Here is a 13,145-nt window from a genome sequence, read left to right as displayed (position 1 = left end):
CCTGTGTTTGGATGTCCTATCCCAGGTGCTTGAATTTCTCTTAGCTTTTCCCTAGCAGAAGATACCCAACAGGAGGGGCACTCCTGTTTGATGGGGAAAGGTTGCCTGAAGTCCAAAAGGCTGTGCTGTTAGAGTCAATTAGAACCACATATTTTACAATTTTTTTTCTACACCTCTTAGTTTTTCTTTTTTTACAACTCATCTTAGAACTTAGCTGACTCTTAAATTGAGACCAATGAATATTCATTGCTTATCCATCCTAGTCTTCCCTTGACTATTTTTAATGAGCTAGCTGTTTTTCTGACATCTCATGTCTCCCATGTTCTTTTTAAAATCATTAAAGATTGTTCTTGCTTTTGTAAGGATAAATAGATTTAAAAGACACAATGTGTCCATGGCTCTTGAAGAGGTGACATTTGGCAGTGAGTTTGCAGGTGGTGCTAAACTCCAGGAGTAGTAGCCCAACCTCTTCAGCTCATGAGTTGCTTTGAGGTCATGGTTGAAGTGGCTGTCATTGAGGATCTTTCCAGCTCTAGAACCTGTGGGATCATCTGTGTTACTGATGGAATTTGTCCAGACTAGAAGGAGGAATAGTCCTTCTTATATCCAAGCTGTTCATCTTCAGTAGTCGCATTCCAGGCTGCTCTTTACCCAGAACGTACCCACTGAGGCTTCAGCACCGGCACTGAAGCTGAGCTTCAGGTTGAGCTTGAAACACTGCTATTCTAGTTTGGGTGGTTTTCTTCTAGGTAATCACTCTTACTAGCCAGGCTATATTTGCTCTTGTGTTCAAAATCCTCATCTTTATGCAAAACTGAGATAACTTATTACTGTCATTTACTATATTACTGTATACAGGAATTTCAGTGTCAGTTATTTTATATGATGGGCTCATATTTTATTTATTTGGTCTTAAATATATAGCAAAAGACTTCGATATTTATTTTTGTCTCCTTTGGCAGGGCTGAAGCAGTTTGCTTTTCATCAGATCTCATTTTAATTGCTACATGTTGAAAGTTGGTGAAACTCTGTGGGGTCATTAGCTCTTTTTAGTCACGGACAAATTACTTTTCCATAGCCGCTTTATTTTATTTGGCTTTTTAGGACTTCTTTGGGAGTTTTTCTTCATAATTTAATCATGGGAAAAGACAAAAGTGAAGAATGACCCTGACAATATAAACTTGAGTAACAAGCAGGATGGTAGTAACAACAGCAATCAATGTAGATTTTGAACAGATTTAGTAAGAGGTTTATTAGGAGGGTAGTGTAGCCCTGTTGATCTGAACGGAGAATAATTTTATTTAATGTTATTTATAAGTGATTATTTTAAATCTAGCAGTATAACACCAAAATGAGCTATAAATGTATTATTTTTAGAGACCGTGAGTTATTTAATGTAATATTTCACATTAGGAGCTGCAGTATGCAAAGCAACAGCATCTCTCAAGGATCTCTTCTCTAATTGCCTGCCCTAGCTTAAAGGAAGAAGTTGTTCCAGGCAGCTGTGGGGAAGAAACAGAATTACTATCCAGTGAGGTACAGTGCAGTTTTATCATCAATTTAATTTGCCTTCAGTTGGATTTTTTTCAGTTGCAATTGCTCAATAGTAATCTCCTGGAAGACTTAAAAATGTGTAATTTTTTGTAATGCATTGTTTCTGTACAAAATAGTATTTGTTAATACTTATAGAATCATAGATTGGTTGAGGTTGGAAGGGATCTTAAAGATCATCTAGTTCCAACCCCCCTGCCCCAGACAGGGCCACCTTCCCCTGGCCCAGGGTGCCCAAAGCCCCGTCCAACCTGGCCTTGAGCCCTTCCAGGGAGGGGGCAGCCACAGCTTCTCTGGGCAGCCTGTGCCAGGGCCTCACCCCCCTCACAGGGAAGAATTTCCTCCTTAGATCTCATCTAAATTTCCCCTCCCTCAGTTTAAAACCATCACCCCTTGCCCTATCCTCCCTCCCCAGTCCCTCCCCCGTTTCCCGCAGCCCCTTTCAGCCCTGGGAGGCTGCTCTAAGGTCTCCCCGGAGCCTTCTCTCCTCCAGCTGAACCCCCCAACTCTCTCAGCCTGTCCTCACAGGGTGGTGCTCCAGCCCGCCGTGCATCTTCGTGGCCTCCTCTGGCCCCGCTCCAGCAGGTCTGTGTCCTTCTGCTGTTGGTGCCCCAGAGCTGGACCCAGCCTTGCAGGGGGGTCTCCCAGAGCGAAGCAGAGGGGGAGAATCCCCCCCTCACCCCGTGCTCACCCCGCTCTGGGTGCAGCCCAGCACACGGGGGCCTTTTGGGCTGCCAGCGCCTGTTGGTGGCTCACAGGCAGTTTTCCACCCCCCAAGTCCTTCTCCTGGGGGCTGCTCTCCTGGCCCAGCCTGGGTTTGTGCTGGCCATTGCCCTGGCCTATGGACAGGACTTTGCCCTAGGCCTAGTTGAACTCCATGAGGTTTGCACATCCCCCCTCTCTCCAGCCTGTCCAGGCCCCTCAGGATGGCCCATCCCTTTTCTCAGCATGTCCCCCCACCACCCAGCTTGGTGTCAGCGGGGAACGTGCTGAGGGTGCCCTGATCCCACCTTCCATGTTGCTCACAAATATGTTAAACAGCATTGATCCCAACACCCACCCCTGAGGAACGCCACTCGTCACTGCTCTCCGCTCAGTCATGGAGCAGTTGACCACAACTCTTTGAGTGAGACCATCCAGCCAATTTTTTATCCACCGAGTGGTCCATCCATGAAATTCACATCTCTCAGATTTAGAGACAAGGATGTCATGCGGGACAGTGTCAAATACTTTGCACAAGTCCAGACAAATGACACCAGTTGCTCTTCCCTTATCCACCAACACTGTAGCCCCGTCGTTGAAGGCCACCAAATTTGTCAGGCACAATTTGCCCTTAGTGAAGCCATTTCCTGTCACAAATCACCTCCTTATTTTCCATGTGCACAGTTTCCAGGAGGATCTGCTCCATGATCTTTCCAGACACAGAGGTGAGACTGACTGGCCTGTAGTTCCCTGCATCTTAATAAACTAGGTCTTATTATAATAACCTTAATAAACCAGGGTTCCTCAATCACTTTCATGATGTTGTAATTAATCTTCTTGTACAATGTTTAAAAATTAAAACTAATCATTTTCTTTTGTCTTGCCTCTTGCTGAAAGCTTCTATCTTTCCAAGACCAAGATGCCACTATGAAATTTAATCAATATTCAGATGTCTTTGATATGAAAAGTACGTATCTCTGTAAATCTGTGTTTGAACTTGAACAGGTTCAGCTAGATTTCTCTATTGTAAATCATGGGACAGAGCAACAAAAAGCAGATACATCCTCAAAGATCATTCAAAGCCATCCACTCAGGCAGAGTCCTAGTCAAACCCAACAGGTCCAGCTTTCTTCATCTAGAGCTCATCGTTTCTGCCAAAGTATTTGGCAAACTTTAGAAATGGGATCAAGCCCTTCCATTCTCAGTCCTCAAAAGAACACTGACCGAGGTAAGCATCCTTTGTAAAGTAGTCACAGTATTTGACTCTTCTGGAAGAATGGAAGTATAGTGGTGGATTCTTCCCCCTTCCACTGAATTTTTTACATGACTGCTACTGTTGTTACAGCCCTATAATCAGAATGTGAAGATCTAATGACTTACTTGAAGGGAATTTCACTGTTGCCAGCACAAGTAAGAATTAAGAAGAATGCCTATATAGCTCTCTGGTTTTATTGCTGTTGTTGCAAATACTTCTCCCCTTTTATTAAATACTCCTTGAAAATGCAAATATCTTTCTGTTTTGACATAGTCTAAACCTTATCTGGGGCAGATATGTGAGACAGTATCAGGGTCAGGATGAGAGGAGAAGGTGAAACCTAGATCATAGACTGAACATTAATCAGTGCTATACTTCTACAAAAAAGCACCACATGTTCTTGGAAATTTTAGCAGGAACACCATTTGTAAGATGTGCAGTCAAGTGTAGCCTCTTCACGGGCAAATTGTAAAGGAACTTTTTAACAGTAGCCATTGTGTTGAGCAGTTGTGTTAATGCCCTTAAATTAAATTACTGGAAGAACTTTTAGGATGGCTAATAATGGAGTATATTCCCTGGAAGGATTGTAGACTCTTCTTTATTGAAAGTCTTTATAAGTAGACAGACAAGCATTTCTCCAGAATGTTCCAAGTAAAGGTGATTTTTAGTTTTGAATAAGAGGCATAGCATTCAAATACATTATTTCTTACAGTGCTGTGTGGCTGGTTTATTTTTTTGGTTTTGATATTACTATTTTATCATCATCATTATTCCTGAGACTTGATTGCAACTGTGGAGCAATATGGCAGGCATTTAGCCTTTTCAAATGAGCTTTGTATTAATAGTGACCTGTTACCATTCCATAGATACTCGTGTGCCATTAACCACATACCAGACTGCGAGAGCAAGAATGCAACCAGTGGGTTAAGGGAAGTGATTTATTCCCCTTTATGTGGTACATCTGGAGTCCAGATTTGGACCTTCTGGTACAAAGAATGGACAAACTGGTGTCCAGTGGAGAGCCACCAGGATGGTGAGGACGCTGGAACACGTTACACGAGAAGAGGTTTAGGGAGCTGGGTCATTCAGTTTGGAAAACAGAGTCAATGGGTGGTCTGATTGCTGCTTTTTAATTAACCAGTGGAGAAGAGCCAGACTCTGTGCACAGTGAAAAGAAAAAAAGTGAAAAGAAAACAGGCAATGGACACAAGTTGTGTCAAGATCCAGTGTGAGCAGGGAGTGATAAGTACTGTGACATTTCACCCAGAGGTCCTTTCTAATCTACATTGCATCTGTTTTTAGACCAGGGTTTAGATCCAATGAACCACCTTTAGCAGCACACGAGGGGAAGAAAAAGTATTTAAAAGGGCTTTCAAAATGAAGATTATAAGTGAATTTATTCACAAGAGCAGTGCATTACAGGTACAAAGTAATGTGCATTACAGACCTGTGGGACTGGAATGGACGTAGTGCTGACAGTCATGATTGATGAGCTTTTTCTGTGGGGCTGGGACTGAAATAGGAAGAGTATTTCAGGTCAGGCCTATATTGACAGGATAAGCAAAAGGATGTCTGCGAAACATTACTGGTAGTGCCATGCAGTTTCATGCTGCTGTATGTGTGATGCAACACCGCTGGCAGCCTTACAAGGACATCAGTTTCTTAATATCTAGAAATTTCCAGCCACCATTGCAAAACTTACTGTAGATTTTTGAGGATCTAGAGAATAGCAAAAGGGAAAGATGATACTGCCAACGTGAAACAAATGAAACGCTGATAAGGGATGATGCTTTCCTGAGAACAACCTTAATTTGATCTCTGCATCCAGATTTACCCTAAAACACTTGAGCGGACTTAACTCTTTTATGTTGCTTAGCTTTCTCCTGCAGGAAACCATTCAAATGGTAATTAATTCTACTAGACAGAATTCTGCATTTCAGAAAACAAGACTGCGAAAGCAAAATTATTGTTTTTTGGAAGAACATCACCTCCAAGCAGCATGTAATTTTCAAGGAGTTCTGCTTCTGATTTTTAGCAGAGGCTTGCATTATTTTTCATGCCTGAGTGATGGAAAATTAATTAAATTAATTAAATCTTTCCCATTTAAAACTACTCACTTGAATGCAATACATTCTCCAAAAATGTGGTCACAGTGGATAGAAGCGTCATTAAGATGGAGTGACTCGGTATTGGGCTTTCAGATACAAGTGACACATAGACAAACTTGAAAGTTCAGTAACAAAGAATGATTTGCAACAAAACAAGCAAGTTAGTTTTCTTATTCAAACAATTATTTTACAAGTGCACTTGTATAAATTTGTCACACCAGTAGCTGTGTTTTAGGGGTATTTCTGGTGAAACAGAAACAGTTGTAGTGTGAGAATGATAATTTTATTTTATTTTATTTTATTTTTCCTGAATCTGTTGAGCAGCTTCATTTTCTTCATGTAGAGAACAGCCTATTGGGACTTTAAATGGTTGGCATGTCAAGTAAGCCTGCAGTTTGATGTATTTCCAGCACCTGACATAATTCAGTGTATTTTGGAGTGTTTATGACTGCATGTTAACGCTGAATTTCTGAAGTGGATGTTACATACTTTATTCATTTCACCATAGAATTCAGAACCTGTGGAAGCATCCAAGCAAGTCAGAAGGCTATGAGATATTTTAACTTTCTCTCTTCTTACTCTATCTACTGATTTTTAGTTTGCTCTATAGGAGTGAGATGGATTTAATAACTTGTATGTTATTTCTGCAGGTAAGTAGAAAGAAGGGGCTTAGAAGGAACACAGGTTTCTTGTTCAGGTATTTTTATTGTTCTGCATTATTGAAAGAAAAAGATCCTGCTACAGGGGTAGAGAGGCACAAGCCATGATTATATTAAAAGCATAAGTGTTAGACACATAGACTGTACTGGTAAGAAATATGCTTCTGTATTTCTTTCCTTTTAATATTCCCTGTCCCAAAGGTTGAGAGCAGGTGGTTGACTTTGGCTGGTGAGCCATCTCATATGCATCTTGACTGCTGATGACAGGCCATCCTCAACAGAAAGCTGCTTGTCAGAAGATTTGTATGCTTTCCTCTAAAAATCATGACACGTGTATAACCATGTGATTAGCTTCTGTACATGCTGCAAGGCTTCTCTGTCACCTGTGGGCTATAGGGCCTTTTTTGGTTTTAGAATAGATATTAGGGAGGAGGAGGGTAAGCTTTGTAAAACATTTACAAAACTGGAATTTATTTTTCTTGAAGTAATTTTGCTTAACAAAGTTTTTACTTGCTACTGGAGACACTTACTAGTTTTTACGGAAAGACAGACAAACATCACCTATTAAAGTTCGTCTGTATGACCATATTTAGAGTGAAGCCAATACTGCGAAGGGTGCTTTGTGGTACCATGTGAAAAGCTCCTGATCACCTCTATCTCCCTGGGTCAACAGAGGCTGGGATCAGTGCAGAGGGAGTAAGAGCAGAAGGCAAGATGTATCTGCACTTAGAATGCCCCACTAGTCACTTGTTTTATACATTTTTGGGGTAGATGAAACTTTATTTTCCATGCCAGAGGAGGCCTCCAGTTGTGGTGGGTGATCCCACTGTATTTTGAGAAACCCACCTCCACAAATACTCAGAACCCTGTCCTGGGCCTATTAATTTGGGTTTACATTGGAACCTAGCAAAGAATAAGATTGAGCTGCTTTGAAGCAAAGTAACTTTTCTGGTTTACTACTTGAACTTTGATAGGGGAGTTTCTTTAATTCTCATTGTTGCTGTTACTTGCAAAGCTCTGTGGTCTGAAATTCTACACTTTATGGATCAAAAGTTATCTTAAGTGTTTCCACACTAAGCAGAATTTCAACAGCTTTGACATCACAGACAGTTCTAAGAGCAATCCATGTGGGTAAAAAGCTGGCCAAAGAAAGAATCTGGTAAAATATTAACAAACAGAAAGAGCACTCTGGCTCTGGCTTCATTCCGGATCCAATCAGAGAAAGACTCATGATTTCTTCTCTGCGTTACATAAAACTTCATCTTTGAAGTGTTTCACAAATATTAACTAATCCTCTAGTTACATTTTCTTCACTTAAATGTTCTTCTCCTGAATAGGAACTTGTTTGAGCTGGTGTTCCCTCAGAAGCACTGTTAGCCATAAGCAAATATCTAGTGACAAGTTTCTTAAATGAAATTTTCTATCTGGAGAAATTTCAGTTTGCTCATACAAGTCTACCAGTATCTCTTCAGTTCTGAAAATAAATCGGTGAATATTAATTTCTGACTAGTTAACACACATCAAATAGAAGATATGTTAAGCATTTTGATACAGTATGAACATTTAGGTCCGTTTTCAAAAGCAATTTAGGCTCTTAACTATGATCTTACTAGCTCTTGTTGCCAAGGTCACATCTGAAACTAAGTTACAGGCTTGTAAAGTAGGTATACTTTTTCATTGTTTGTGAAAACCAAGCTGTTGCATTTAAACTTTACTACATGGTGCATATTCATGCTGATTTTATTCAAGGTCCTTCACACATGTGAACAGTCCCAAGCAGAACCAGTAACATATGAAGGTCCTTATTCAGTGTTCTCTAAAATATTTCACTGCAAATAACATTTCTAATTCTGCGGTATTTTCTATTTTGTAGAACTAGCCTTACAAGTTTGCAATTTCATGGTTTTAAATTTCTCTGTTAACATGGATTTTTAATGGTCGAAAACTTGACAATAGCCGTATAGAATGCTTGTGTTCTGTGATGTCTAACTGAGCAGCCTTTACTAGCTAAAACTGTAGTGTCTCTGCTAATGTCGAGACAAGCACACAGAAGACTTCAGAGGAAGGGATGCACGTGATGCATTGGTGCCTGGTTACTTTGCCTTTGCATCTGCAGGCTTAGGGCCTCATGCATTCTTTCTGAAAGTCATCCCCTTGGTGGAATACAAATGACCCTTTGGAACAGACTGTAAGCAGTGTTGTCTGTGTGCTATTATGGATCTGCTCATTGCTGTTATTTAGAGCACAAACAAGAGGTAGTCTCATTCTGCTGTGGCTCCTGTTCGAGGAAAATAATCTTTGAACCCGTATCCAGTACCTTTCAGACACTGCTGCCTGCACTGTCTTAAACTGTCGATGTGTGAAATTCTGCTTTATTATCTGCCACATGTGGCAGAGGTCTAGGGCACTATAATGATAAAAGTCCTTTCTCTGAGCAGGAAAATACACCCAAAGGTCTTCCATATGCTCAAGCATCCTCTGTCATACCTTCTGCATCTGTGGGAAACCACTAGGTGGCAAGCTAAACAGCGAATGCCGCATCAGCAGCAAGAGTCCACTGAGCTTTTGCCACCTGTAATAACAAATGCCACCAAGCTGACTCAGGGCAGAGATTGCGCACACATGAGTGAACAGCTGGTTCAGGCTAAACCCGAACATAAAAATTATTTTGAAGTGTCACGTTTTGATGCTAGCCACAAGGTCATGCTTTGCATAGAACTATAAACCCTCAATAGATTAATTCATTCCATAATTCAAGAATTTTTTTTTCCTTCCATGTACAATTTTGTATGGACTTTCCATTGTGTTTTGTTGACTATGAAAATTTACCTCATCCTACTAATTTCTCTTTGTCAATTGGTGCACCTCTTATTCTTGCTCTGTGATCGAATAGTAGCTGGGACTGAAGCCTGTTACACGCAGAAAGTTCAACTAATACAGGATGCTGTATGTGTGTTACCACAAGTATATTATGACTACTTCTGCTGTCTGCTTTGTCTCTCCATAGAAAATCTAAAGTTCAGTGCCTTGAAAAATAAGGATTAACTGGCTGGAGCCAAGCACCTGTAAATATTACCCATAGCTTACAATGAATACTGTGATTGACCAATACCACTTACATTACCTAATGAAGCCTGTGATAAGACTAAAGTTCAGCTAGTTGGAGATAGTGGTTTTCAGAGAATTATGCTAGAAGCTGCAGAATGAACTTCAATTTGTATTAAGATAGGTCTCCCTGCTTCCCAACCAAAGGTGTTACTTTCTGAGTTAGTCCTCTAATGCACACAGGTATTTTGGACACAAAATGAAGTTTTTTCACGGTAAATGCCTTCCTCTGTGAGAGAAGATGAAAAAAATACCCAAAACATGATGGTAGTAGTGCAGCTTTGTCAAGCCCACAGAATTGCCTTTGAGCCCTTTGGATCATGCCTATCCAAACATGTTTTTCTGCAGCTTTTATGGCTGCTGGTGATTTCATGAAACAGATCAAACTATTGCAGCCAACTACTTTATCACTGTTTCACAATACAGGACCAGGTAGGTCTAACTTTGTATTGTGTTGTCCAGCATGTTGGTATTGCCTTGATTGATACAGCTGTTCTCTCACAATGGAGAGGGTAGACCTGTAAAATGTGATGTTTAAAAACAACAGAGAGTTAGTGCTTGACTTGAACAATTACACCAACCTTCCAGCTGTCTTCCTCTCTCCTCTCTTAAACTGTCTGATATTAATGGAGGATGTACAGGTACAGATGAAGCAAGGACTGAGCAGAAGATGCCAATGTAATATACCATCAGCGTAGCAAGCCTAATGGACAGACCTGTGCTTCCTGTATACAGAAATGGCTCTGTTAGTGTAAGACATCAGCCATTTGGCACTATGGTGGCAATATATTTAGAGAAGAAGAGTAAACCAGTTCTCTTCAACTATCCAGTCTCATAATCAAGTACAAACATAACTACAAAGTATTTTTCTTTTTTTGAGCAGTGGAGTTTGAAGTTATATGTTCAACTGAGCAACCTGAAGAATCTCAGCAAAATATCAAATCCAAGGATAAATTTGAAATGCCAGCTGCAGATTTGACAGTTAGAGGAACCAGGCTGGAAGTTCAGCAGAAGTTAAAATCCAGGAATTTGTCTTGTGTTCATTCCGTGAAACCAAAAATCTCTTCTAATGTGGCAAAAATCCGCAACTATAATATTAAAGACTGATTTGTGTGTTAGCAGCAAGTTCTAGGTCTATACTTGATATTAACTTACTTTGAAATCTATAAATCAGATGTAAATATCTGCTTTGGTTTTTTATGTCGAGTTGGGATGCTTGCAGGCAAAAGAGAGAACAAATACCCCGTTTCATACTGTGAACCCTAAAATAAAGGGTTAATCTGTGTACATTATGAGATTACAGTCTTTGCTGCTAATACTGATTTATTTTAATTATATATGTTAAATAGTGCTTGCATCATGGATTTAGAAATGCCCAGTTAGTACATATGTAAAGCCTAGTGCCTTTAGGCAGAACTCGCAGGTCTTTAGCAAATATTTTATTGAGAAACTGTAGATGTGATTTAAGCTTAGAAGTGGGATGCCTCAACCTACTTGTGTTCTTATAATTACCAGTGCAACCGTTAATCCTGTGCATCTATCTTTCTACCTGAAAGGGATTCCAAAAGATTACACCCAAATCTGTATTGTTTCTCATCTTCTGTAGCTCTTTCCACTTGTTCAGACAGCATGAGAGTATAGAATTAAACTTCTGTTGTCACACCAGTAATTATATTTTTCTTTAACAAGAGATTGCATGGAGTTTAAAGCAGTGAAAAACATATTCATTAGCAGCACTTAGAATTGTACAGGAACATTGTAAGAAATAACTCTTAGAACAGATGAAACTAAAAGAAAACTTGAATGAGCTGTGATATAATGAGGGTTATCTATATTGTTATGAACACGCCAGGACATTGAAACAAGTAATCAGTGTATTTTTGTAACATTTCTGGTAATGCTGAGCTGTCTTGGGATATTAAAGTGATGAACTTTACTATAAGTATGGGAAATACACATGAAAAATGCAAGAAAATCCTTTTTCAGTGCAAGGATGGTGAAGCACTGGAAGGGATTGCCCAGAGCGGTTATAGATCTCCATCTGTGGAGATACTCAAAACCCAACTGGACATTGTTCTAGGCAGCCTGTTCCAGGTGACCCTTCTTGATGGGTTGGACTGGGTGATCTCAAGACGTCCCTTCCAACCTAAGCGATTCTGTGATTCTGTGAGTGGCATCACTGAAGTGAGTAATACTTCTCAGTTGCTGCTAAAAACATACCAAATCTAAACAGGATTAATGAAGAGAGCTACTTACCCATGAGTGCTTTTATTTTTTCTGTAGAAGTGCTTTCCTGGTACTCTGCAAACAGCTGTTGTCTTTGGCATTGACAACATGGTAGTAATCATTTTGAGAATTTGAATAATTATTTTTCTACTCCCTGCTGAAAATGTTCTGCTTTAGTGCAAAGGTGTTACGATATTATAATCAGATGCTAAAGCTGCAATAAATTTCATTGAGATGTTACCAAGCCAATATGAGGCCCGAGAGACCTTGTGAGCTTCTAACTCATTTAATTACTTGAAAATCCTGTCACTGGATTCAACATTTAACATTGTTCATGAGCCGGAACAACATGATGCATTCCCTTGAACCAGGCCCTGAATGAGCTCTTTCTGTTGCTCAAAGTGTAGTGGTTTCTAACAAGTACAAGAATTTTGGCACAGATCACATCAGTTACAGCTCTCACTGGTTATGTCTAGTACAAATATGTAAATTCCGAAGTTTTTAATAGCTGTAGATTATGCTGATTTTTTTTTTTTTATTTCCAATTCCCTGTTTCATTTTGAACTCTGGAGATGTGCAGTATTTCAGTGCAATGAGTTTCTGTGCATTTACGGGTGTTAAAAGCAGTGTGCCCTTAGAAAAAGCAGTTTGTTCCATAATCTTTCTAACACTGCATCTGAGCCTGGAAAACATTACTCTTTATTCCTTGCATCATGGATATAAGCTCATGGGCTGCAGATTTCAGAAATTGTGTTAGGTTTATTTCCAGGTTTTTAGGTTGTTTGCTTGATTGAGGGGTTGGGGGATGCATGTGTGTGTGTGTCCCAGTATGTCACCTGGCTTGCCTGGTCATGCAAACCTCTTGCCAAAACCGCAAGTTTAATTTATTCAGTTTCTGTGAGAAACAGGTTTCCATAAAGCAACTGTAGGTTAGGGAAGATGGTAGTTGTAGATGGTTTTGTCATAGCAAAGAAGTCATTCGATCATTGTACATTCACTTCAGAGTAACTGTAAGAACAAAGCATGGAAGTATGCTGAAAATTAACAAAATATGGATAATAACGATATGTAACCTGAACATACCACTTGGGTCACGTGTGGGGTGGTTGCGCTGAGTGTGTACTAAATGCAGGGGGGGAATTCTCATGTATTTCTCTTATGACCAAAATATTTAGCCAATTGGTCATCGATTCTTGAAAACCAGATTGAGAAAGTGGTGACAAGGTACTACTGTGGATGACGCTGAACTGTGCACAGAAAGGAGAGTACTGATCGCAGCCGGTCAAAGAGTCCGGAAAAGGTAAAACACTGAACTGCTGCTGTTATCAAAGGGTTAAAGCACTGCTACGATGTTGAGGAATCTGTGGATAAAGTTAAAAGTTCTGCCCAGAGAAGGTCCCGATCGATCTGTACGGCGCAGCCCTGGCGGCAGCCAAAGCCCGAACGCGAGCGGGGCCCCGAGCGTCGCGTTTCCCGCCCGCGGCGCCCCCCGCCCGGCGGCCGCTTTGTGCCGGAGCAGCGGCCGTGGGAGCCGCGGCG

General features: G+C 40.5%; 1 protein-coding gene across 2 annotated transcripts in view; it reads left to right on the top strand.

Annotated features, from left to right (window-relative positions):
- The window catches only part of CCDC57 (coiled-coil domain containing 57), a 43,518-nt gene extending 31,672 nt beyond the window's left edge, over positions 1 to 11,846 (top strand). For both annotated transcript variants that reach the window (XM_026861184.1, XM_026861183.1), the window contains exons 10-12: positions 1,414 to 1,536; positions 3,259 to 3,481; positions 10,264 to 11,846. In XM_026861184.1, coding sequence (XP_026716985.1) covers positions 1,414 to 1,536; positions 3,259 to 3,481; positions 10,264 to 10,487 — 570 coding nt within the window. In that variant the 3' untranslated portion in view covers positions 10,488 to 11,846. The remainder of the gene's footprint in view (positions 1 to 1,413; positions 1,537 to 3,258; positions 3,482 to 10,263) is intronic.
- The last annotated feature ends 1,299 nt before the right edge of the window (positions 11,847 to 13,145 follow it).

The sequence above is a fragment of the Athene cunicularia genome, assembly GCF_003259725.1.
Source record: "Athene cunicularia isolate RWA chromosome 18 unlocalized genomic scaffold, athCun1 chr18_part1, whole genome shotgun sequence".
In the NCBI taxonomy this organism is placed as follows: Eukaryota; Metazoa; Chordata; class Aves; order Strigiformes; family Strigidae; genus Athene; species Athene cunicularia.
This window is presented reverse-complemented; position numbering and strand designations above follow the sequence as displayed.